This window comes from Ascaphus truei, chromosome 3 (genome assembly GCF_040206685.1).
Source record: "Ascaphus truei isolate aAscTru1 chromosome 3, aAscTru1.hap1, whole genome shotgun sequence".
Lineage (NCBI taxonomy): Eukaryota > Metazoa > Chordata > Amphibia > Anura > Ascaphidae > Ascaphus > Ascaphus truei.
In genome coordinates, this window is record NC_134485.1 from 1,104,582 (window position 1) to 1,130,657 (window position 26,076).

The window sequence follows — 26,076 nt, forward strand, 5'->3', positions numbered from 1 at the left end:
ACCGCACACAGATACACAACCAGGAGCACAGCACACAGGGACACAACCAGGAGCACAGCACACAGCTACACAACCAGGAGCACCGCACACAGCTACACAACCAGGAGCACCGCACACAGATACACAACCAGGAGCACCGCACACAGATACACAACCAGGAGCACAGCACACAGATACACAACCAGGAGCACCGCACACAGATACACAACCAGGAGCACCGCACACAGCTACACAACCAGGAGCACCGCACACAGCTACACAACCAGGAGCACCGCACACATACAACCAGGAGCACCGCACACAGCTACACAACCAGGAGCACCGCACACAGCTACACAACCAGGAGCACCGCACACAGCGACACACCCAGGAGCACAGCACACAGCGACACACCCAGGAGCACCGCACACAGATACACAACCAGGAGCACCGCACACAGATACACAACCAGGAGCACCGCACACAGCGACACACCCAGGAGCACCGCACACAGATACACAACCAGGAGCACCGCACACAGCTACACAACCAGGAGCACCGCACACAGATACACAACCAGGAGCACCGCACACAGCTACACAACCAGGAGCACCACACACAGCTACACAACCAGGAGCACCGCACACAGCTACACAACCAGGAGCACCGCACACAGATACACAACCAGGAGCACCGCACACAGATACACACCCAGGAGCACCGCACACAGATACACAACCAGGAGCACCGCACACAGATACACAACCAGGAGCACCGCACACAGCGACACACCCAGGAGCACCGCACACAGCTACACAACCAGGAGCACCGCACACAGATACACAACCAGGAGCACCGCACACAGATACACAACCAGGAGCACCGCACACAGATACACACCCTCACTATACAGCGCCTCCTCCCGTGCACACCCTCACTATACAGCCCTTCCTCCCGTGCACACCCTCACTATACAGCGCCTCCTCCCGTGCACACCCTCACTATACAGCGCCTCCTCCCGTGCACACCCTCACTATACAGCGCCTCCTCCCGTGCACACCCTCACTATACAGCGCCTCCTCCCGTGCACACCCTCACTATACAGCGCCTCCTCCCGTGCACACCCTCACTATACAGCCCTTCCTCCCGTGCACACCCTCACTATACAGCCCTTCCTCCCATGTACACCCTCACTATACAGCCCTTCCTCCCGTGCACACCCTCACTATACAGCCCTTCCTCCCGTGCACCCCTCACTATACAGCGCCTCCTCCCGTGCACACCCTCACTATACAGCGCCTCCTCCCGTGCACACCCTCACTATACAGCGCCTCCTCCCGTGCACACCCTCACTATACAGCCCTTCCTCCCGTGCACACCCTCACTATACAGCGCCTCCTCCCGTGCACACCCTCACTATACAGCCCTTCCTCCCGTGCACACCCTCACTATACAGCCCTTCCTCCCGTGCACCCCTCACTATACAGCGCCCCCTCACCCTGTGTCTGGTTCTGTTTCAGGGTTCTGATGTTTGGGGGTTCTATGAAGGCCACCTGTTAGCGGGGTACCCCCGTCCCATCAGCCAGGAGTTCCCCGGGGTCCCGGACAATGTGGACGCGGCGGTGGAGTGTCACGCGGGCGAGTGCCAGACGGACAGCGTCATCTTCTTCAAGGGTGAGCCAGTGCGGAGTGAGGAACTGGGGCGGGATGATCTGCGGAGCCGGGGCGGGGTGCTCTGCAGAACCGGGGCACTCTGCGGAACCACGGTGCTCTGCGGAACCGAGTCGGGGTGCTCTGCGGAACCTGGGCAGGTTGCTCTGCAAAACCGGGGCGGGTGCTCTGCGGAACCTGGGCGGTGCTCTGTGGAACCACGGTGCTCTGCGTAACCGAGTCGGGGTGCTCTGCGTAACCGAGTCGGGGTGCTCTGCGGAACCGGGGCGGGTGCTCTGCGGAACCTGGGCAGGGTGCTCTGCGGAACCACGGTGCTCTGCGGAACAGAGTCGGGGTGCTCTGCGGAACCGGGGCGGGTGCTCTGCGGAACCGGGGCGTGTGCTCTGCGGAACCACGGTGCTCTGCGGAACCGAGTCGGGGTGCTCTGCGGAACCTGGGCAGGGTGCTCTGCGGAACCACGGTGCTCTGCTGAACTGGGTTGGGGTGCTCTGTGGAACCGGGGCGGGTGCTCTGTGGAACCTGGGCGGCATGAGATGACATTGAGGCATTTTGACACATGATCCAATCCTAAAGGGTGATGTGGATAAATATCCCTCCTCTGTATAGGAAAGCGGACAGGACCAAAAGTCTGTTAACTGCCTGTCTGCCTGTCTGCCTGTCTGCCTGTCTGCCTGTCTGGCTGTCTGCCTGTCTGTCTGTCTGCCTGTCTGTCTGCCTGTCTGGTTGCCTGTCTGCCTGCCTGCCTGCCTGACTGCCTGTCTGCCTGCCTGTCTGCCTGTCTGCCTGTCTGCCTGCCTGCCTGCCTGCCTGCCTGTCTGCCTGTCTGCCTGTCTGCCTGTCTGTCTGCCTGCCTGTCTGCCTGCCTGTCTGCCTGCCTGTCTGCCTGACTGTCTGCCTGACTGCCTGACTGCCTGACTGCCTGTCTGCCTGCCTGTCTGCCTGTCTGCCTGTCTGCCTGCCTGTCTGCCTGTCTGCCTGTCTGTCTGCCTGTCTGCCTGCCTGTCTGCCTGTCTGTCTGCCTGTCTGTCTGCCTGTCTGCCTGTCTGCCTGCCTGTCTGCCTGCCTGTCTGCCTGCCTGCCTGTCTGCCTGACTGTCTGTCTGCCTGCCTGCCTGCCTGTCTGCCCGTCTGTCTGCCTGCCTGTCTGTCTGTCTGCCTGTCTGCCTGCCTGCCTGCCTGTCTGTCTGCCTGTCTGCCTGTCTGTCTGCCTGTCTGTCTGTCTGTCTAAGATGATAAGGCTGCAGGGGATGGAGCATCTAGCAGCAACAGCGCTGACCGGGCGGCCTGCAGCCCCCCCCTCCCCCCCCCCCAGTGTGGGGTTTAGTAACACAATAGTTATGCCGCTGCGCGTGCCTCTCCAGCCGCGGGCATGGTCAGCACTTAGTCACTGACCCGCGCTGACGCTTGGCAGTGAGCTCCTGCAGCCACAATGAGAGCGGCTTTAGCAGGGGCTCGTGCACGCGTCCGGAGGCGTCCGGAAGCGTCCGGAGGCGTGGCCGACAATGCAATTAAAATTTCCCTGTACACTGCGCGAGCCTCTTCCCTGTACACTGCGCGAGCCTCTTCCCTGTACACTGCGCTCGCCTCTTCCCTGTACACTGCACGCGCCTCTTCCCTGTATACTGCGCTCGCCTCTTCCCTGTACACTGCGCTCGCCTCTTCCCTGTACACTGCGCTCGCCTCTTCCCTGTACACTGCGCTCGCCTCTTCCCTGTACACTGCGCGAGCCTCTTCCCTGTACACTGCGCTCGCCTCTTCCCTGTACACTGCGCGAGCCTCTTCCCTGTACACTGCGCGAGCCTCTTCCCTGTACACTGCGCGAGCCTCTTCCCTGTACACTGCACGCGCCTCTTCCCTGTACATTGCGCGCGTCTCTTCCCTGTACACTGCGCTCGCCTCTTCCCTGTACACTGCGCTCGCCTCTTCCCTGTACACTGCGCTCGCCTCTTCCCTGTATACTGCGCTCGCCTCTTCCCTGTATACTGCGCTCGCCTCTTCCCTGTACACTGCGCGAGCCTCTTCCCTGTACACTGCGCTCGCCTCTTCCCTGTACACTGCGCGCGCCTCTTCCCTGTACACTGCGCGCGCCTCTTCCCTGTACACTGCGCGCGCCTCTTCCCTGTACACTGCGCGCGCCTCTTCCCTGTACACTGCGCTCGCCTCTTCCCTGTACACTGCGCTCGCCTCTTCCCTGTACACTGCGCGCGTCTCTTCCCTGTACACTGCGCGCGCCTCTTCCCTGTACACTGCGCGCGCCTCTTCCCTGTACACTGCGCGCGCCTCTTCCCTGTACACTGCGCGCGCCTCTTCCCTGTACACTGCGCGAGCCTCTTCCCTGTACACTGCGCTCGCCTCTTCCCTGTACACTGCGCTCGCCTCTTCCCTGTACACTGCACGCGCCTCTTCCCTGTACACTGCGCTCGCCTCTTCCCTGTACACTGCGCGCGCCTCTTCCCTGTACACTGCGCTCGCCTCTTCCCTGTACACTGCACGCGCCTCTTCCCTGTACACTGCGCGAGCCTCTTCCCTGTACACTGCGCGAGCATCTTCCCTGTACACTGCGCGCGCCTCTTCCCTGTACACTGCGCGCGCCTCTTTCCTGTACACTGCGCTCGCCTCTTCCCTGTACACTGCGCTCGCCTCTTCCCTGTACACTGCGCTCGCCTCTTCCCTGTACACTGCGCGAGCCTCTTCCCTGTACACTGCGCGAGCCTCTTCCCTGTACACTGCGCTCGCCTCTTCCCTGTACACTGTGCGAGCCTCTTCCCTGTACACTGCGCTCGCCTCTTCCCTGTACACTGCGCGCGCCTCTTCCCTGTACACTGCGCGAGCCTCTTCCCTGTACACTGCGCGCGCCTCTTCCCTGTACACTGCGCGAGCCTCTTCCCTGTACACTGCGCGAGCCTCTTCCCTGTACACTGCGCTCGCCTCTTCCCTGTACACTGCATGCGCCTCTTCCCTGTACACTGCGCTCGCCTCTTCCCTGTACACTGCGCTCGCCTCTTCCCTGTACACTGCGCTCGCCTCTTCCCTGTACACTGCGCGAGCCTCTTCCCTGTACACTGCGCGAGCCTCTTCCCTGTACACTGCGCGAGCCTCTTCCCTGTACACTGCGCTCGCCTCTTCCCTGTACACTGCACGCGCCTCTTCCTGTACACTGCATGCGCCTCTTCCCTGTACACTGCGCTCGCCTCTTCCCTGTACACTGCGCTCGCCTCTTCCCTGTACACTGCGCTCGCCTCTTCCCTGTACACTGCGCGCGCCTCTTCCCTGTACACTGCGCTCGCCTCTTCCCTGTACACTGCGCGAGCCTCTTCCCTGTACACTGCGCTCGCCTCTTCCCTGTACACTGCGCGAGCCTCTTCCCTGTATACTGCGCGAGCCTCTTCCCTGTACACTGCGCTCGCCTCTTCCCTGTACACTGCGCTCGCCTCTTCCCTGTACACTGCGCGAGCCTCTTCCCTGTACACTGCGCGAGCCTCTTCCCTGTACACTGCGCTCGCCTCTTCCCTGTACACTGCGCGCGCCTCTTCCCTGTACACTGCGCGCGCCTCTTCCCTGTATACTGCGCGAGCCTCTTCCCTGTACACTGCGCTCGCCTCTTCCCTGTACACTGCGCGAGCCTCTTCCCTGTACACTGCGCTCGCCTCTTCCCTGTACACTGCGCTCGCCTCTTCCCTGTACACTGTGCGAGCCTCTTCCCTGTACACTGCGCTCGCCTCTTCCCTGTACATTGCGCTCGCCTCTTCCCTGTATACTGTGCGAGCCTCTTCCCTGTACACTGCGCTCGCCTCTTCCCTGTATACTGCACGAGCCTCTTCCCTGTATACTGCGCTCGCCTCTTCCCTGTATACTGCGCGAGCCTCTTCCCTGTACACTGCGCTCGCCTCTTCCCTGTATACTGCGCGAGCCTCTTCCCTGTATACTGCGCGAGCCTCTTCCCTGTACATTGCGCTCGCCTCTTCCCTGTATACTGTGCGAGCCTCTTCCCTGTACACTGCGCGAGCCTCTTCCCTGTATACTGCGCGAGCCTCTTCCCTGTATACTGCGCTCGCCTCTTCCCTGTATACTGCGCGAGCCTCTTCCCGGTACACTGCGCTCGCCTCTTCCCTGTACACTGCGCGAGCCTCTTCCCTGTACACTGCGCTCGCCTCTTCCCTGTACACTGCGCGAGCCTCTTCCCTGTATACTGCGCGAGCCTCTTCCCTGTACACTGCGCTCGCCTCTTCCCTGTACACTGCGCGAGCCTCTTCCCTGTACACTGCGCTCGCCTCTTCCCTGTACACTGCGCTCGCCTCTTCCCTGTACACTGCGCTCGCCTCTTCCCTGTACACTGCGCGCGCCTCTTCCCTGTACACTGCGCGCGCCTCTTCCCTGTATACTGCGCGAGCCTCTTCCCTGTACACTGCGCTCGCCTCTTCCCTGTACACTGCGCGCGTCTCTTCCCTGTACACTGCACTCGCCTCTTCCCTGTACACTGCGCTCGCCTCTTCCCTGTACACTGCGCGAGCCTCTTCCCTGTACACTGCGCAAGCCTCTTCCCTGTACACTGCGCTCGCCTCTTCCCTGTACACTGCACGCGCCTCTTCCGGTACACTGCGCGCGCCTCTTCCCTGTACACTGCGCGCGCCTCTTCCGGTACACTGCGCTCGCCTCTTCCCTGTACACTGCGCTCGCCTCTTCCCGGTACACTGCGCGAGCCTCTTCCCTGTACACTGCGCGCGCCTCTTCCCTGTACACTGCGCTCGCCTCTTCCCTGTACACTGCGCGAGCCTCTTCCCTGTACACTGCGCGAGCCTCTTCCCTGTACACTGCGCGAGCCTCTTCCCTGTACACTGCGCGCGCCTCTTCCCTGTACACTGCGCTCGCCTCTTCCCTGTACACTGCACGCGCCTCTTCCCTGTACACTGCGCGCGCCTCTTCCCTGTACACTGCGCGCGCCTCTTCCCTGTACACTGCACGCGCCTCTTCCCTGTACACTGCGCGCGCCTCTTCCCTGTACACTGCGCGCGCCTCTTCCCTGTACACTGCGCGAGCCTCTTCCCTGTACACTGCGCGAGCCTCTTCCCTGTACACTGCGCTCGCCTCTTCCCTGTACACTGCACGCGCCTCTTCCCTGTACACTGCGCTCGCCTCTTCCCTGTACACTGCGCGCGCCTCTTCCCTGTACACTGCGCTCGCCTCTTCCCTGTACACTGCACGCGCCTCTTCCCTGTACACTGCGCTCGCCTCTTCCCTGTACACTGCGCGCGCCTCTTCCCTGTACACTGCGCGCGCCTCTTCCCTGTACACTGCGCGCGCCTCTTTCCTGTACACTGCGCTCGCCTCTTCCCTGTACACTGCGCTCGCCTCTTCCCTGTACACTGCGCGAGCCTCTTCCCTGTACACTGCATGCGCCTCTTCCCTGTACACTGCGCTCGCCTCTTCCCTGTACACTGCGCTCGCCTCTTCCCTGTACACTGCGCGAGCCTCTTCCCTGTACACTGCGCGAGCCTCTTCCCTGTACACTGCGCGAGCCTCTTCCCTGTACACTGCATGCGCCTCTTCCCTGTACACTGCGCTCGCCTCTTCCCTGTACACTGCGCTCGCCTCTTCCCTGTACACTGCGCTCGCCTCTTCCCTGTACACTGCGCGCGCCTCTTCCCTGTACACTGCGCGCGCCTCTTCCCTGTACACTGCGCTCGCCTCTTCCCTGTACACTGCGCGAGCCTCTTCCCTGTACACTGCGCTCGCCTCTTCCCTGTACACTGCGCGAGCCTCTTCCCTGTATACTGCGCGAGCCTCTTCCCTGTACACTGCGCTCGCCTCTTCCCTGTACACTGCGCGAGCCTCTTCCCTGTACACTGCGCTCGCCTCTTCCCGGTACACTGCGCGAGCCTCTTCCCTGTACACTGCGCGCGCCTCTTCCCTGTACACTGCGCTCGCCTCTTCCCTGTACACTGCGCTCGCCTCTTCCCTGTACACTGCGCGAGCCTCTTCCCTGTACACTGCGCTCGCCTCTTCCCTGTACACTGCGCTCGCCTCTTCCCTGTACACTGCGCGCGCCTCTTCCCTGTACACTGCGCGCGCCTCTTCCCTGTATACTGCGCGAGCCTCTTCCCTGTACACTGCGCTCGCCTCTTCCCTGTACACTGCGCTCGCCTCTTCCCTGTACACTGTGCGAGCCTCTTCCCTGTACACTGCGCTCGCCTCTTCCCTGTACACTGCGCGAGCCTCTTCCCTGTACACTGCGCGAGCCTCTTCCCTGTACACTGCGCGAGCCTCTTCCCTGTACACTGCGCGAGCCTCTTCCCTGTACACTGCGCGAGCCTCTTCCCTGTACACTGCATGCGCCTCTTCCCTGTACACTGCGCTCGCCTCTTCCCTGTACACTGCGCTCGCCTCTTCCCTGTACACTGCGCTCGCCTCTTCCCTGTACACTGCGCTCGCCTCTTCCCTGTACACTGCGCGCGCCTCTTCCCTGTACACTGCGCTCGCCTCTTCCCTGTACACTGCGCGAGCCTCTTCCCTGTACACTGCGCTCGCCTCTTCCCTGTACACTGCGCGAGCCTCTTCCCTGTATACTGCGCGAGCCTCTTCCCTGTACACTGCGCTCGCCTCTTCCCTGTACACTGCGCGAGCCTCTTCCCTGTACACTGCGCTCGCCTCTTCCCGGTACACTGCGCGAGCCTCTTCCCTGTACACTGCGCGCGCCTCTTCCCTGTACACTGCGCTCGCCTCTTCCCTGTACACTGCGCTCGCCTCTTCCCTGTACACTGCGCGAGCCTCTTCCCTGTACACTGCGCTCGCCTCTTCCCTGTACACTGCGCTCGCCTCTTCCCTGTACACTGCGCGCGCCTCTTCCCTGTACACTGCGCGCGCCTCTTCCCTGTATACTGCGCGAGCCTCTTCCCTGTACACTGCGCTCGCCTCTTCCCTGTACACTGCGCTCGCCTCTTCCCTGTACACTGTGCGAGCCTCTTCCCTGTACACTGCGCTCGCCTCTTCCCTGTACATTGCGCTCGCCTCTTCCCTGTATACTGTGCGAGCCTCTTCCCTGTACACTGCGCGAGCCTCTTCCCTGTATACTGCGCGAGCCTCTTCCCTGTATACTGCGCTCGCCTCTTCCCTGTATACTGCGCGAGCCTCTTCCCTGTACACTGCGCTCGCCTCTTCCCTGTATACTGCGCGAGCCTCTTCCCTGTATACTGCGCGAGCCTCTTCCCTGTACATTGCGCTCGCCTCTTCCCTGTATACTGTGCGAGCCTCTTCCCTGTACACTGCGCGAGCCTCTTCCCTGTACACTGCGCTCGCCTCTTCCCTGTACACTGTGCGAGCCTCTTCCCTGTACACTGCGCTCGCCTCTTCCCTGTACATTGCGCTCGCCTCTTCCCTGTATACTGTGCGAGCCTCTTCCCTGTACACTGCGCGAGCCTCTTCCCTGTATACTGCGCGAGCCTCTTCCCTGTATACTGCGCTCGCCTCTTCCCTGTATACTGCGCGAGCCTCTTCCCTGTACACTGCGCTCGCCTCTTCCCTGTATACTGCGCGAGCCTCTTCCCTGTATACTGCGCGAGCCTCTTCCCTGTACATTGCGCTCGCCTCTTCCCTGTATACTGTGCGAGCCTCTTCCCTGTACACTGCGCGAGCCTCTTCCCTGTATACTGCGCGAGCCTCTTCCCTGTATACTGCGCTCGCCTCTTCCCTGTATACTGCGCGAGCCTCTTCCCGGTACACTGCGCTCGCCTCTTCCCTGTACACTGCGCGAGCCTCTTCCCTGTACACTGCGCTCGCCTCTTCCCTGTACACTGCGCGAGCCTCTTCCCTGTACACTGCGCGAGCCTCTTCCCTGTACACTGCGCGAGCCTCTTCCCTGTACACTGCGCTCGCCTCTTCCCTGTACACTGTGCGAGCCTCTTCCCTGTACACTGCGCTCGCCTCTTCCCTGTACACTGCGCTCGCCTCTTCCCTGTACACTGCGCTCGCCTCTTCCCTGTACACTGCGCTCGCCTCTTCCCTGTACACTGCGCTCGCCTCTTCCCTGTACACTGCGCTCGCCTCTTCCCTGTACATTGCGCTCGCCTCTTCCCTGTATACTGCGCTCGCCTCTTCCCTGTACACTGCACGCGCCTCTTCCCTGTACACTGCGCGAGCCTCTTCCCTGTACACTGCGCTCGCCTCTTCCCTGTACACTGCGCTCGCCTCTTCCCTGTACACTGCGCGCGCCTCTTCCCTGTACACTGCACGCGCCTCTTCCCTGTACACTGGGCGAGCCTCTTCCCTGTACACTGCGCGAGCCTCTTCCCTGTACACTGCGCGCGTCTCTTCCCTGTACACTGCGCTCGCCTCTTCCCTGTACACTGTGCGAGCCTCTTCCCTGTACACTGCGCGAGCCTCTTCCCTGTACACTGCGCGCGTCTCTTCCCTGTACACTGCGCTCGCCTCTTCCCTGTACACTGCGCGCGTCTCTTCCCTGTACACTGCGCTCGCCTCTTCCCTGTATACTGCGCGAGCCTCTTCCCTGTACACTGCGCGAGCCTCTTCCCTGTACACTGCGCGAGCCTCTTCCCTGTATACTGCGCTCGCCTCTTCCCTGTACACTGCGCTCGCCTCTTCCCTGTACACTGCGCTCGCCTCTTCCCTGTACACTGCGCTCGCCTCTTCCCTGTACACTGCGCGCGCCTCTTCCCTGTACACTGCGCTCGCCTCTTCCCTGTACACTGCGCTCGCCTCTTCCCTGTATACTGCGCGCGCCTCTTCCCTGTACACTGCGCGAGCCTCTTCCCTGTACACTGCGCGAGCCTCTTCCCTGTACACTGCGCGAGCCTCTTCCCTGTACACTGCGCGCGCCTCTTCCCTGTATACTGCGCGCGCCTCTTCCCTGTACACTGCGCTCGCCTCTTCCCTGTACACTGCGCTCGCCTCTTCCCTGTACACTGCGCTCGCCTCTTCCCTGTACACTGCGCTCGCCTCTTCCCTGTACACTGCGCTCGCCTCTTCCCTGTACACTGCGCTCGCCTCTTCCCTGTACACTGCACGCGCCTCTTCCCTGTACACTGCGCTCGCCTCTTCCCTGTACACTGCGCTCGCCTCTTCCCTGTACACTGCGCTCGCCTCTTCCCTGTACACTGCGCTCGCCTCTTCCCTGTACACTGCGCTCGCCTCTTCCCTGTACACTGCGCTCGCCTCTTCCCTGTACACTGCGCTCGCCTCTTCCCTGTACACTGCGCTCGCCTCTTCCCTGTACACTGCGCTCGCCTCTTCCCTGTACACTGCGCGAGCCTCTTCCCTGTACACTGCGCGCGCCTCTTCCCTGTATACTGCGCGAGCCTCTTCCCTGTACACTGCGCGCGCCTCTTCCCTGTACACTGCGCTCGCCTCTTCCCTGTACACTGCGCTCGCCTCTTCCCTGTACACTGCGCTCGCCTCTTCCCTGTACACTGCGCGCGCCTCTTCCCTGTACACTGCGCGCGCCTCTTCCCTGTACACTGCGCGCGCCTCTTCCCTGTACACTGCGCGCGCCTCTTCCCTGTACACTGCGCGCGCCTCTTCCCTGTACACTGCGCGCGCCTCTTCCCTGTACACTGCGCGCGCCTCTTCCCTGTACACTGCGCGCGCCTCTTCCCTGTACACTGCGCGAGCCTCTTCCCTGTACACTGCGCGCGCCTCTTCCTGTACATTGCGCGCGTCTCTTCCCTGTACACTGCGCTCGCCTCTTCCCTGTACACTGCGCGCGCCTCTTCCTGTACACTGCGCTCGCCTCTTCCCTGTACACTGCGCGCGCCTCTTCCCTGTACACTGCGCGCGCCTCTTCCCTGTACACTGCGCGCGCCTCTTCCCTGTACACTGCACGCGCCTCTTCCGGTACACTGCACGCGCCTCTTCCGGTACACTGCGCGCGCCTCTTCCCTGTACACTGCACGCGCCTCTTCCCTGTACACTGCGCGAGCCTCTTCCGGTACACTGCGCGAGCCTCTTCCGGTACACTGCGCGCGCCTCTTCCGGTACACTGCGCGCGCCTCTTCCGGTACACTGCACGCGCCTCTTCCGGTACACTGCGTACTATTAAAATCGACCACAAGTTTTTTGTATGAACATTCATAAAACATTGATAATTAACCTCCCTATGGTACGCCTCTGTACTACCCACATACATTCTAGTGGGTTACACAGCCCTTACTATGAGTAGAGCTAAGGTACTCCTCTGTGTTACTCATTCTCAGTGTTAGTAATACTGTATGTATCACCAGCCCTGTTAAAGGATTGATAAGAGGCACGATTTGCAAGAGGGTATATTTATTGGCCAACAGTAATTTGGTCGTTATAGGGTAATGATAAACAGGGAACATGGTAGCACATGGGGTCATGTCATAGGCACATATATCTTACTGACCCATACACTGGTTCAGATATGGCGGTTTATCCCAACCCTTATTTCCCTGGGTATAACGGGCCAGATCGGGCTTACAAATCGCGGCACCTTCCTTCCCATCTGGTATTTCTACCGAATGAACTCTTGTGTGCAACTTCTCATCCACATATTCTACTCGGTCTGAATATACGCCCTGACCGATGTGCCAAATACGCATCCGTTAATCTACCCTTTCTGGGCGCTATAATATGGTCTACCATCCGTATCATATCCTCAGTGATATAAGGATAGTCATACCCATTAATACTGATATTTCTGGCCCAAACAACACAATCCGCCCAACTAAGTTGAGTCAAGTGTTGGGTCAAGTGTTAAGGAGAAGGGCACGCCTGGCAGAACCCACACTAGTGGTTTTACTTTGGGCGTGGGGCCAGGGTCATATCCCACAACACATCATGGCTAAAATAGTCTATCCATACTCTCGAGCCATTCTCGATAGATCTTATTCTCTTCCTCCTCGTTCAGTCCCATTTCCCACCAGGTCTCCACCTTACCTCGGTATCAACTGACAATGCGGGTCATGGGTAAGTGCGGGCCGGCCGTTGATGAAAGTGCAGTATAGAAATGGGCGCCAGGAACTTATATAAAACAAAAGTGTTTATTGAACTGCCAGTCTCAATACACGGGGTTGACTATAAGAGCTCACGGAATCCCCCCCCCCCGCAGGCTCCGGTCCTAGCCAGAGGGGGTACTTAGGTTTAGTTACCCATTGCATAAGAATGTAGGGGAGTAGCTTGCAGGGAGACAGTGATACGAGAAACAGACAGGATGAATAGGCCTATCCTATAGGAGCACGAGTTATAGTATAGGCACCCTGAAAGTGCGGCATCCTTCTCTGGCAAACTTACTGTAGACTTCCTGATCCTTTAACAGGTGCTTACTGAATATCGGGGCATGCTACTTAACTGGAAATAATAAACAGTGACATAAACAAACGAGCTGCAGACTAGACACATAGAAACATATATACAGGACTCACAGTGAGGATCCCAGTCAGAACTCTGAAGAACCTGCTTCTACAACAAAGGGTGGGCTATATATACCCTTAGTGCTGACATCATGTAACACAAGGTAGAGAGGGGAGTAACCTGAGTGACCCCACACAGTTAACCCCTTAAGGTAGTTAACCCAATACATAAACTAGTAGCCATCCAAGCGGGGCTACCTATATATTTCACATAGGTGACATAGTGTACGTATATATCTCACACAGGTGACACCGTGTACATATACAGCCCCATGGATGTCCCCGTGGTGAAGCAGCGTCACTGGGCAGCTCTGGGTCCCTGTACGGCCGCTTTCCGCTGGCTGGAGAGATATTACTGCTTCAAAGGAATCAACTTCACTCGCTTTGACCCTGTCAGTGGGGAGGTCCTTTCAACCAGACCGCTCGACACCCGGGACTACTTTGTGAGCTGCCCCGGGAGAGGTGAGGCGGGCGAAGGGAGACAGGTGAGGCAGGCGGAGGGAGACAGGTGAGGCAGGCGGAGGGAGACAGGTGAGGCAGGCGAAGGGAGACAGGTGAGGCAGGCGAAGGGAGACAGGTGAGGCAGGCGGAGGGAGACAGGTGAGGCAGGCGGAGGGAGACAGGTGAGGCAGGCAAAGGGAGATAGGTGAGGCAGGCGAAGGGAGACAGGTGAGGCAGGCGGAGGGAGACAGGTGAGGCAGGCGGAGGGAGACAGGTGAGGCAGGCGGAGGGAGACAGGTGAGGCAGGCGGAGGGAGACAGGTGAGGCAGGCGGAGGGAGACAGGTGAGGCAGGCGGAGGGAGACAGGTGAGGCAGGCGGAGGGAGACAGGTGAGGCGGGCGGAGGGAGACAGGTGAGGCGGGCGGAGGGAGACAGGTGAGGCGGGCGGAGGGAGACAGGTGAGGCGGGCGGAGGGAGACAGGTGAGGCGGGCGGAGGGAGACAGGTGAGGCGGGCGGAGGGAGACAGGTGAGGCGGGCGGAGGGAGACAGGTGAGGCGGGCGAAGGGAGACAGGTGAGGCGGGCGAAGGGAGACAGGTGAGGCGGGCGAAGGGAGACAGGTGAGGCGGGCGGAGGGAGACAGGTGAGGCGGGCGGAGGGAGACAGGTGAGGCGGGCGGAGGGAGACAGGTGAGGCGGGCGGAGGGAGACAGGTGAGGCGGGCGGAGGGAGACAGGTGAGGCGGGCGGAGGGAGACAGGTGAGGCGGGCGGAGGGAGACAGGTGAGGCGGGCGGAGGGAGACAGGTGAGGCGGGCGGAGGGAGACAGGTGAGGCGGGCGGAGGGAGACAGGTGAGGCGGGCGGAGGGAGACAGGTGAGGCGGGCGGAGGGAGACAGGTGAGGCGGGCGGAGGGAGACAGGTGAGGCGGGCGGAGGGAGACAGGTGAGGCGGGCGGAGGGAGACAGGTGAGGCGGGCGGAGGGAGACAGGTGAGGCGGGCGGAGGGAGACAGGTGAGGCGGGCGGAGGGAGACAGGTGAGGCGGGCGAAGGGAGACAGGTGAGGCGGGCGGAGGGAGACAGGTGAGGCGGGCGAAGGGAGACAGGTGAGGCGGGCGAAGGGAGACAGGTGAGGCGGGCGGAGGGAGACAGGTGAGGCAGGCGGAGGGAGACAGGTGAGGCAGGCGAAGGGAGACAGGTGAGGCAGGCGGAGGGAGACAGGTGAGGCAGGCGGAGGGAGACAGGTGAGGCAGGCGGAGGGAGACAGGTGAGGCGGGCGAAGGGAGACAGGTGAGGCAGGCAAAGGGAGACAGGTGAAGCACGTGGAGGGAGACAGGTGAAGCACACTGAGGGAGACAGGTGAGGCGGGCGGAGGGAGACAGGTGAGGCGGGCGAAGGGAGACAGGTGAGGCGGGCGGAGGGAGACAGGTGAGGCGGGCGGAGGGAGACAGGTGAGGCGGGCGGAGGGAGACAGGTGAGGCGAGCGGAGGGAGACAGGTGAGGCGGGCGGAGGGAGACAGGTGAGGCGGGCGGAGGGAGACAGGTGAGGCGGGCGGAGGGAGACAGGTGAGGCGGGCGGAGGGAGACAGGTGAGGCGGGCGGAGGGAGACAGGTGAGGCGGGCGGAGGGAGACAGGTGAGGCGGGCGGAGGGAGACAGGTGAGGCGGGCGGAGGGAGACAGGTGAGGCGGGCGGAGGGAGACAGGTGAGGCGGGCGGAGGGAGACAGGTGAGGCGGGCGGAGGGAGACAGGTGAGGCGGGCGGAGGGAGACAGGTGAGGCGGGCGGAGGGAGACAGGTGAGGCGGGCGGAGGGAGACAGGTGAGGCGGGCGGAGGGAGACAGGTGAGGCGGGCGGAGGGAGACAGGTGAGGCGGGCGGAGGGAGACAGGTGAGGCGGGCGGAGGGAGACAGGTGAGGCGGGCGGAGGGAGACAGGTGAGGCGGGCGGAGGGAGACAGGTGAGGCGGGCGGAGGGAGACAGGTGAGGCGGGCGGAGGGAGACAGGTGAGGCGGGCGAAGGGAGACAGGTGAGGCGGGCAAAGGGAGACAGGTGAAGCACGTGGAGGGAGACAGGTGAAGCACACTGAGGGAGACAGGTGAGGCGGGCGGAGGGAGACAGGTGAGGCGGGCGAAGGGAGACAGGTGAGGCGGGCGAAGGGAGACAGGTGAGGCGGGCGAAGGGAGACAGGTGAGGCGGGCGAAGGGAGACAGGTGAGGCGGGCGGAGGGAGACAGGTGAGGCGGGCAAAGGGAGACAGGTGAAGCACGTGGAGGGAGACAGGTGAAGCACACTGAGGGAGGCAGGTGGAGGGAGACAGGTGAAGCACGCGGAGGGAGACAGGTGAAGCACGCGGAGGGAGACAGGTGAGGCGGGCGAAGGGAGACAGGTGAGGCGGGCGAAGGGAGACAGGTGAGGCGGGCGAAGGGAGACAGGTGAGGCGGGCGGAGGGAGACAGGTGAGGCGGGCGGAGGGAGACAGGTGAGGCGGGCGGAGGGAGACAGGTGAGGCGGGCGGAGGGAGACAGGTGAGGCGGGCGGAGGGAGACAGGTGAGGCGGGCGGAGGGAGACAGGTGAGGCGGGCGAAGGGAGACAGGTGAGGCGGGCGAAGGGAGACAGGTGAGGCGGGCGAAGGGAGACAGGTGAGGCGGGCGAAGGGAGACAGGTGAGGCGGGCGAAGGGAGACAGGTGAGGCACGCGGAGGGAGACAGGTGAGGCACGCGGAGGGAGACAGGTGAGGCACGCGGAGGGAGACAGGTGAGGTGGGAGGGGGGTGAATCTGGGAGAAGAGAGAGAGGTACAGGAGAAAGAGGGGCAACGTGAGAGAATCGGCAGATAAAAGGGGTGGAAATTTAAGGGAAAGAGAGAAAAGAGAGGAGACTGGAGAGAAATGGAAGAGAGAATGGTGGGACAGGGAAGTATGTGAGAGTGAAGTTAAGAAGAGGATAGTGCAGGGAGAAGATAAAGAGTGAGGAGACAAGTGAAGAGTGTGGAGAGAAGACAAGAAAAATGACAGTGTGGAGAAGAGAGTGAGATTTATTTATTTATAAAATATTTTACCAGGATGTAATACAGTGAGAGTTACCTCAGGGAGTAATACAGTGAGAGATACCTCAGGGAGTAATACAGTGAGAGTTACCTCAGGGAGTAATACAGTGAGAGTTACCTCAGGGAGTAATACAGTGAGAGTTACCTCAGGGAGTAATACAGTGAGAGTTACCTCAGGGAGTAATACAGTGAGAGTTACCTCAGGGAGTAATACAGTGAGAGTTACCTCAGGGAGTAATACAGTGAGAGATACCTCAGGGAGTAATACAGTGAGAGATACCTCAGGGAGTAATACAGTGAGAGTTACCTCAGGGAGTAATACATTGAGAGTTACCTCTCGTTTTCAAGTATGTCCTGGGCACAGAGTAAGACAAATAATACTTGGTTACAAATACAGTTACATAATGAGCAGGGTATACATTATATACAAGACATTGCATGCACAGTTAAAGATAATATATATTATGGGCGTATGAAACAGTTACAGACCAGATTAAAGTGTGAGACAGCCTTACATTTGAGAGGAGAGGACTCTAAGATATAGATGAGACGTTGTGGGAGGAGGCGAGAGAGTAATGTGATAAAGATGAGAGTGCTTGGGACACAATTTTTTTATGTATCTCTCGCTAACCCTCCCTTCATCTGCCTTCTCTCTCTCTCTTTCTCTCTCTCTCTCTCTCTCTCCCTCTCCCTCTCCCTCTACATATGTATCTTCCATCTTCTGTCCACATCTCCTCCATCACTCTTGTCTCCTAATATTTGCACTCCCTATGTCCTACCTCCTTTTTTCAATTTCCTCTCTCCCTCTCCCCCCCCCCATTCTCCTCCTCCCATTCTCCTCCTCCCATCTCCTCTCTCTCTCTCTCTCTCTTTCTACCTCCGCTCACCCTCAAGTCGCCTCTCTGCATCTCTTTCCCCACTGTCCTCACGTCCTCTCACCCCCAATCTAATTATTCTCCCTCCCCCTTCTACCAGTTCTCACATCTCATTTCCTCCCTTCTCTCTCCCTCTCCATCCCCTGGTTCTCACGTCTTTACTCCCCCTCTTGTCCCCTCCCCCATCCTCACATCTCCTCTCTCCCCCTCACCCCTCAGGTCATGGACATGTTGCCCGTCAGAACGCTACCTTGATGTCCATCAAAAACCGCTGCAGTGGCCGCCCCTTCAAGGCATTCAGCTCCGACGAGCTTGGGCGAACCTACGTGTTCCGAGGTGAGTGTTTGTGTATATATACTGTATATATCACAATTAGTAGGTTTATTGTATGGGGTTTGACACCTTTAAAATAACTGTACATATTTGTGTTTTTAACCTGTGACGTCTCCATGGTAAACAATTGCTTTGGGCGGTGCTTACAACCTTTACATAATCTCATTTGTGATAAAACTGGCTGCAAATTTTTGGTCCAAACTTTTTTTTTTCTTTTGTCATTTTATGTGATATAATTACACCGGTATCATTTGTCAAAGAGATAAAGGGGAGTAGCAATAAGTACTACGATTGGAATTACATGGACCCGAAGTAAATGGAAACACACTCAATTCTCACTTCTACACTCCTCTGCTCCTCCTTACATCTCAGCGCTAATTTCTCACTATGCACCATCCCGACTCTTGCGTTCTTCTCAAGGATGTCTTCATTCTACCCCCTTTGTATCTAAAGCCCTCTCCCGCCTTAAACCTTTTTCACTGACTGCCCCACACCTCTGGAATGCCCTTCCCCTCAGTACCCGACTAGCACCCTCTCTATCCACCTTTAAGACCCACCTCAAAACACATCTTCTTAAGGCTGCGCTTATAGTGCCGGCGACACAACATCGCGTCAAAACAAATGCATTGAATCTGTAGCATGTCTCCGCCCCTCTGCCTTCCCCCTTGCTCCTGTCTCCGCCCCTCCCCCTTGCTCCTGTCTCCGCCCCTCTCCCTTCCCCCTTGCTCCTGTCTCCACCCCTCTCCCTTCCCCCTTGCTCCTGTCTCCGCCCCTCTCCCTTCCCCCTTGCTCCTGTCTCCGCCCCTCTGCCTTACCCCTTGCTCCTGTCTCCGCCCCTCTCCCTTCCCCCATGCTCCTGTCTCCGCCCCTCTCCCTTCCCCCTTGCTCCTGTCTCCGCCCCTCTCCCTTCCCCCTTGCTCCTGTCTCCGCCCCTCTCCCTTCCCCCTTGCTCCTGTCTCCGCCCCTCTGCCTTCCCCCTTGCTCCTGTCTCCGCCCCTCTGCCTCCCCCTTGCTCCTGTCTCCGCCCCTCTCCCTTCCCCCTTGCTCTTGTCTCCGCCCCTCTCCCTTCCCCCTTGCTCCTGTCTCCGCCCCTCTGCCCTCCCCCTTGCTCTTGTCTCCGCCCCTCTGCCTTCCCCCTTGCTCCTGTCTCCGCCCCTCTGCCTTCCCCCTTGCTCCTGTCTCCGCCCCTCTGCCTTCCCCCTTGTTCCTGTGTCCGCCCCTCCGCCTTGCTCCTGTCTCCGCCCCTCTCCCTTCCCCCTTGCTCCTGTCTCCGCCCCTCTGCCTTCCCCCTTGCTCCTGTCTCCGCCCCTCTGCCCTCCCCCTTGCTCTTGTCTCCGCCCCTCTCCCTTCCCCCTTGCTCCTGTCTCCGCCCCTCTCCCTTCCCCCTTGCTCCTGTCTCCGCCCCTCTCCCTTCCCCCTTGCTCCTGTCTCCGCCCCTCTCCCTTCCCCCTTGCTCCTGTCTCCGCCCCTCTCCCTTCCCCCTTGCTCCTGTCCCCGCCCCTCTGCCTTCCCCCTTGCTCTTGTCTCCGCCCCTCTCCCTTCCCCCTTGCTCCTGTCTCCGCCCCTCTCCCTTCCCCCTTGCTCCTGTCTCCGCCCCTCTCCCTTCCCCCTTGCTCCTGTCTCCGCCCCTCTCCCTTCCCCCTTGCTCCTGTCCCCGCCCCTCTGCCTTCCCCCTTGCTCTTGTCTCCGCCCCTCTCCCTTCCCCCTTGCTCCTGTCTCCGCCCCTCTCCCTTCCCCCTTGCTCCTGTCTCCGAACGCTCTCCCTTCCCCCTTGCTCCTGTCTCCGCCCCTCTCCCTTCCCCCTTGCTCCTGTCTCCGAACGCTCTCCCTTCCCCCTTGCTCCTGTCTCCGCCCCTCTCCCTTCCCCCTTGCTCCTGTCTCCGCCCCTCTACTTTCCCCCTTGCTCCTGTCTCTGCCCCTCTCCCTTCCCCCTTGCTCCTGTCTCCGCCCCTCTCCCTTCCCCCTTGCTCCTGTCTCCGCCCCTCTCCCTTCCCCCTTGCTCCTGTCTCCGCCCCTCTCCCTTCCCCCTTGCTCCTGTCTCCGCCCCTCTCCCTTCCCCCTTGCTCCTGTCTCCGCCCCTCTCCCTTCCCCCTTGCTCTTGTCTCCGCCCCACTCCCTTCCCCCTTGCTCCTGTCTCCGCCCCTCTCCCTTCCCCCTTGCTCCTGTCTCCGCCCCTCTCCCTTCCCCCTTGCTCCTGTCTCCGCCCCTCTCCCTTCCCCCTTGCTCCTGTCTCCGCCCCTCTGCCTTCCCCCTGTCTCCGCCCCTCTCCCTTCCCCCTTGCTCCTGTCTCCGCCCCTCTCCCTTCCCCCTTGCTCCTGTCCCCGCTCCTCTCCCTTCCCCCTAGCTCTTGTCTCCGCCCCTCTCCCTTCCCCCTTGCTCCTGTCTCCGCCCCTCTCCCTTCCCCCTTGCTCTTGTCTCCGCCCCTCTCCCTTCCCCCTTGCTCCTGTCTCCGCCCCTCTACTTTCCCCCTTGCTCCTGTCTCCGCCCCTCTCCCTTCCCCCTTGCTCCTGTCTCCGCCCCTCTCCCTTCCCCCTTGCTCCTGTCTCCGCCCCTCTCCCTTCCCCCTAGCTCTTGTCTCCGCCCCTCTCCCTTCCCCCTTGCTCCTGTCTCCGCCCCTCTCCCTTCCCCCTTGCTCTTGTCTCCGCCCCTCTCCCTTCCCCCTTGCTCCTGTCTCCGCCCCTCTACTTTCCCCCTTGCTCCTGTCTCCGCCCCTCTGCTTTCCCCCTTGCTCTTGTCTCCGCCCCTCTCCCTTCCCCCTTGCTCCTGTCTCCGCCCCTCTGCCTTCCCCCTTGCTCTTGTCTCCGCCCCTCTCCCTTCCCCCTTGCTCCTGTCTCCGCCCCTCTGCCTTCCCCCTGTCTCCGCCCCTCTCCCTTCCTCCTTGCTCCTGTCTCCGCTCCTCTCCCTTCCCCCTTGCTCCTGTCTCCGCCCCTCTCCCTTCCCCCTTGCTCCTGTCTCCGCCCCTCTCCTTTCCCCCTTGCTCCTGTCTCCGCCCCTCTGCCTTCCCCCTTGCTCCTGTCTCCGCCCCTCTGCCTTCCCCCTTTCTCCTGTCTCCGCCCCTCTCCCTTCCCCCTTGCTCCTGTCTCCGCCCCTCTCCCTTCCCCCTTGCTCCTGTCCCCGCTCCTCTCCCTTCCCCCTAGCTCTTGTCTCCGCCCCTCTCCCTTCCCCCTTGCTCCTGTCTCCGCCCCTCTCCCTTCCCCCTTGCTCTTGTCTCCGCCCCTCTCCCTTCCCCCTTGCTCCTGTCTCCGCCCCTCTACTTTCCCCCTTGCTCCTGTCTCCGCCCCTCTCCCTTCCCCCTTGCTCCTGTCTCCGCCCCTCTGCCTTCCCCCTTGCTCTTGTCTCTGCCCCTCTCCCTTCCCCCTTGCTCCTGTCTCCGCCCCTCTCCCTTCCCCCTTGCTCCTGTCTCCGCCCCTCTCCCTTCCCCCTAGCTCTTGTCTCCGCCCCTCTCCCTTCCCCCTTGCTCCTGTCTCCGCCCCTCTCCCTTCCCCCTTGCTCTTGTCTCCGCCCCTCTCCCTTCCCCCTTGCTCCTGTCTCCGCCCCTCTACTTTCCCCCTTGCTCCTGTCTCCGCCCCTCTCCCTTCCCCCTTGCTCTTGTCTCCGCCCCTCTGCTTTCCCCCTTGCTCTTGTCTCCGCCCCTCTCCCTTCCCCCTTGCTCTTGTCTCCGCCCCTCTGCTTTCCCCCTTGCTCTTGTCTCCGCCCCTCTCCCTTCCTCCTTGCTCCTGTCTCCGCCCCTCTGCCTTCCCCCTTGCTCTTGTCTCCGCCCCTCTCCCTTCCCCCTTGCTCCTGTCTCCGCCCCTCTGCCTTCCCCCTGTCTCCGCCCCTCTCCCTTCCCCCTTGCTCCTGTCTCCGCTCCTCTCCCTTCCCCCTTGCTCCTGTCTCCGCCCCTCTCCCTTCCCCCTTGCTCCTGTCTCCGCCCCTCTCCTTTCCCCCTTGCTCCTGTCTCCGCCCCTCTGCCTTCCCCCTTGCTCCTGTCTCCGCCCCTCTGCCTTCCCCCTTGCTCCTGTCTCCGCCCCTCTCCCTTCCCCCTTGCTCCTGTCTCTGCCCCTCTCCCTTCCCCCTTGCTCCTGTCTCCGCCCCTCTCCCTTCCCCCTTGCTCCTGTCTCCGCCCCTCTCCCTTCCCCCTTGCTCCTGTCTCCGCCCCTCTGCCTTCCCCCTTGCTCCTGTCTCCGCCCCTCCCCCTTGCTCCTGTCTCCGCCCCTCTCCCTTCCCCCTTGCTCCTGTCCCCGCTCCTCTCCCTTCCCCCTAGCTCTTGTCTCCGCCCCTCTGCCTTCCCCCTTGCTCCTGTCTCCGCCCCTCTGCCTTCCCCCTGTCTCCGCCCCTCTCCCTTCCCCCTTGCTCCTGTCTCCGCTCCTCTCCCTTCCCCCTTGCTCCTGTCTCCGCCCCTCTCCCTTCCCCCTTGCTCCTGTCTCCGCCCCTCTCCCTTCCCCCTTGCTTCTGTCTCCGCCCCTCTGCTTTCCCCCTTGCTCCTGTCTCCGCCCCTCTCACTTCCCCCTTGCTCCTGTCTCCGCTCCTCTCCCTTCCCCCTTGCTCCTGTCTCCGCCCCTCTCCCTTCCCCCTTGCTCCTGTCTCCGCCCCTCTGCCTTCCCCCTTGCTCCTGTCCCCGCCCCTCTGCCTTCCCCCTTGCTCCTGTCCCCGCCCCTCTGCCTTCCCCCTTGCTCCTGTCCCCGCCCCTCTCCCTTCCCCCTTGCTCCTGTCTCCGCCCCTCTCCCTTCCCCCTTGCTCCTGTCTCCGCCCCTCTCCCTTCCCCCTTGCTCCTGTCTCCGCCCCTCTCCCTTCCCCCTTGCTCCTGTCTCTGCCCCTCTCCCTTCCCCCTTGCTCCTGTCTCCGCCCCTCTCCCTTCCCCCTTGCTCCTGTCTCCGCCCCTCTCCCTTCCCCCTTGCTCTTGTCTCCGCCCCTCTCCCTTCCCCCTTGCTCCTGTCTCCGCCCCTCTACTTTCCCCCTTGCTCCTGTCTCCGCCCCTCTGCTTTCCCCCTTGCTCCTGTCTCCGCCCCTCTGCCTTCCCCCTTGCTCCTGTCTCCGCCCCTCTGCCTTCCCCCTTGCTCTTGTCTCCGCCCCTCTCCCTTCCCCCTTGCTCCTGTCTCCGCCCCTCTGCCTTCCCCCTTGCTCCTGTCTCCGCCCCTCCCCCTTGCTCCTGTCTCCGCCCCTCTCCCTTCCCCCTTGCTCCTGTCCCCGCTCCTCTCCCTTCCCCCTTGCTCTTGTCTCCGCCCCTCTGCCTTCCCCGTAGCCCCTGTCTCCGCCCCTTTCCCTTCCCCCTTGCTCCTGTCTCCGCCCCTCTCCCTTCCCCCTTGCTCCTGTCCCCGCTCCTCTCCCTTCCCCCTAGCTCTTGTCTCCGCCCCTCTCCCTTCCCCCTTGCTCCTGTCTCCGCCCCTCTCCCTTCCCCCTTGCTCTTGTCTCCGCCCCTCTCCCTTCCCCCTTGCTCTTGTCTCCGCCCCTCTGCTTTCCCCCTTGCTCTTGTCTCCGCCCCTCTCCCTTCCCCCTTGCTCCTGTCTCCGCCCCTCTGCCTTCCCCCTTGCTCTTGTCTCCGCCCCTCTCCCTTCCCCCTTGCTCCTGTCTCCGCCCCTCTCCCTTCCCCCTTGCTCCTGTCTCCGCCCCTCTGCCTTCCCCCTTGCTCCTGTCTCCGCCCCTCTCCTTTCCCCCTTGCTCCTGTCTCCGCCCCTCTGCCTTCCCCCTTGCTCCTGTCTCCGCCCCTCTCCTTTCCCCCTTGCTCGTCTCCGCCCCTCTCCCTTCCCCCTTGCTCCTGTCTCCGCCCCTCTCCCTTCCCCCTTGCTCCTGTCTCCGCCCCTCTCCCTTCCCCCTTGCTCCTGTCTCCGCCCCTCTCCCTTGCTCCTGTCTCCGCCCCTCTCCCTTCCCCCTTGCTCCTGTCTCCGCCCCTCTCCCTTCCCCCTTGCTCCTGTCTCCGCCCCTCTCCCTTCCCCCTTGCTCCTGTCTCCGCCCCTCTGCCTTCCCCCTTGCTCCTGTCTCTGCCCCTCTGCCTTCCCCCTTGCTCCTGTCCCCGCCCCTCTGCCTTCCCCCTTGCTCTTGTCTCCGCCCTTCCCCCTTGCTCCTGTCTCCGCCCCTCTCCCTTCCCCATTGCTCCTGTCTCCGCCCCTCTCCCTTCCCCCTTGCTCCTGTCTCCGCCCCTCTCCCTTCCCCCTTGCTCCTGTCTCCGCCCCTCTCCCTTCCCCCTTGCTCCTGTCTCCGCCCCTCTCCCTTCCCCCTTGCTCCTGTCTCCGCCCCTCTCCCTTCCCCCTTGCTCCTGTCTCCGCCCCTCTCCTTTCCCCCTTGCTCCTGTCTCCGCCCCTCTCCTTTCCCCCTTGCTCCTGTCTCCGCCCCTCTGCTTTCCCCCTTGCTCTTGTCTCCGCCCCTCTCCCTTCCCCCTTGCTCCTGTCTCCGCCCCTCTCCCTTCCCCCTTGCTCCTGTCTCCGCCCCTCTCCCTTCCCCCTTGCTCCTGTCTCCGCCCCTCTGCCTTCCCCCTTGCTCCTGTCTCCGCCCCTCTGTCTTCCCCCTTGCTCCTGTCTCCGCCCCTCTGTCTTCCCCCTTGCTTTAGTCTCCGCCCCTCTGCCTTCCCCCTTGCTCCTGTCTCCGCCCCTCTGTCTTCCCCCTTGCTCCTGTCTCCGCCCCTCTGTCTTCCCCCTTGCTCCTGTCTCCGCCCCTCTGCCTTCCCCCTTGCTCTTGTCTCCGCCCCTCTCCCTTCCCCCTTGCTCCTGTCTCCGCCCCTCTCCCTTCCCCCTTGCTCCTGTCTCCGCCCCTCTCCCTTCCCCCTTGCTCCTGTCTCCGCCCCTCTCCCTTCCCCCTTGCTCCTGTCTCCGCCCCTCTCCTTTCCCCCTTGCTCCTGTCTCCGCCCCTCTGCTTTCCCCCTTGCTCTTGTCTCCGCCCCTCTCCCTTCCCCCTTGCTCCTGTCTCCGCCCCTCTGCCTTCCCCCTTGCTCTAGTCTCCGCCCCTCTGCCTTCCCCCTTGCTCCTGTCTCCGCCCCTCTGTCTTCCCCCTTGCTCCTGTCTCCGCCCCTCTGTCTTCCCCCTTGCTCTTGTCTCTGCCCCTCTGCCTTCCCCCTTGCTCTTGTCTCCGCCCCTCTCCCTTCCCCCTTGCTCCTGTCTCCGCCCCTCTCCCTTCCCCCTTGCTCCTGTCTCCGCCCCTCTCCCTTCCCCCTTGCTCCTGTCTCCGCCCCTCTGCCTTCCCCCTTGCTCTTGTCTCCGCCCTTCCCCCTTGCTCCTGTCTCCGCCCCTCTCCCTTCCCCATTGCTCCTGTCTCCGCCCCTCTCCCTTGCTCCTGTCTCCGCCCCTCTCCCTTCCCCCTTGCTCCTGTCTCCGCCCCTCTCCCTTCCCCCTTGCTCTTGTCTCCGCCCCTCTCCCTTCCCCATTGCTCCTGTCTCCGCCCCTCTCCCTTCCCCCTTGCTCCTGTCTCCGCCCCTCTCCCTTCCCCCTTGCTCCTGTCTCCGCCCCTCTCCCTTCCCCCTTGCTCCTGTCTCCGCCCCTCTGCCTTCCCCCTTGCTCCTGTCTCCGCCCCTCTCCCTTCCCCCTTGCTCCTGTCTCCGCCCCTCTCCCTTCCCCCTTGCTCCTGTCTCCGCCCCTCTCCCTTCCCCCTTGCTCCTGTCTCCGCCCCTCTCCTTTCCCCCTTGCTCCTGTCTCCGCCCCTCTGCTTTCCCCCTTACTCTTGTCTCTGCCCCTCTCCCTTCCCCCTTGCTCCTGTCTCCGCCCCTCTCCCTTCCCCCTTGCTCCTGTCTCCGCCCCTCTCCCTTCCCCCTTGCTCCTGTCTCCGCCCCTCTGCCTTCCCCCTTGCTCCTGTCTCCGCCCCTCTGCCTTCCCCCTTGCTCCTGTCTCCGCCCCTCTGCTTTCCCCCTTGCTCCTGTCTCCGCCCCTCTGCCTTCCCCCTTGCTCCTGTCCCCGCCCCTCTGCCTTCCCCCTTGCTCCTGTCTCCGCCCCTCTGCCTTCCCCCTTGCTCCTGTCTCCGCACCTCTGCCTTCCCCCTTGCTCCTGTCTCCGCACCTCTGCCTTCCCCCTTGCTCCTGTCTCCGCCCCTCTGCCTTCCCCCTTGCTCCTGTCTCCGCCCCTCTGCCTTCCCCCTTGCTCCTGTCTCCGCCCCTCTGCCTTCCCCCTTGCTCCTGTCTCCGCCCCTCTGTCTTCCCCCTTGCTCCTGTCTCCGCCCCTCTGCCTTCCCCCTTGCTCTTGTCTCCGCCCCTCTCCCTTCCCCCTTGCTCCTGTCTCTGCCCCTCTCCCTTCCCCCTTGCTCCTGTCTCCGCCCCTCTCCCTTCCCCCTTGCTCCTGTCTCCGCCCCTCTCCCTTCCCCCTTGCTCCTGTCTCCGCCCCTCTCCTTTCCCCCTTGCTCCTGTCTCCGCCCCTCTGCTTTCCCCCTTGCTCTTGTCTCCGCCCCTCTCCCTTCCCCCTTGC

The 26,076-nt window shown here is 62.1% G+C and overlaps 1 protein-coding gene across 1 annotated transcript in view; it reads left to right on the forward strand.

Annotated features, from left to right (window-relative positions):
- Nucleotides 1-26,076, forward strand: part of HPX (hemopexin) — a 106,732-nt gene that overhangs the window by 74,109 nt on the left and 6,547 nt on the right. Inside the window, exons 5-7 of the mRNA XM_075593496.1 lie at nucleotides 1,500-1,653; nucleotides 13,274-13,489; nucleotides 17,603-17,719. Coding sequence (XP_075449611.1) covers nucleotides 1,500-1,653; nucleotides 13,274-13,489; nucleotides 17,603-17,719 — 487 coding nt within the window. The remainder of the gene's footprint in view (nucleotides 1-1,499; nucleotides 1,654-13,273; nucleotides 13,490-17,602; nucleotides 17,720-26,076) is intronic.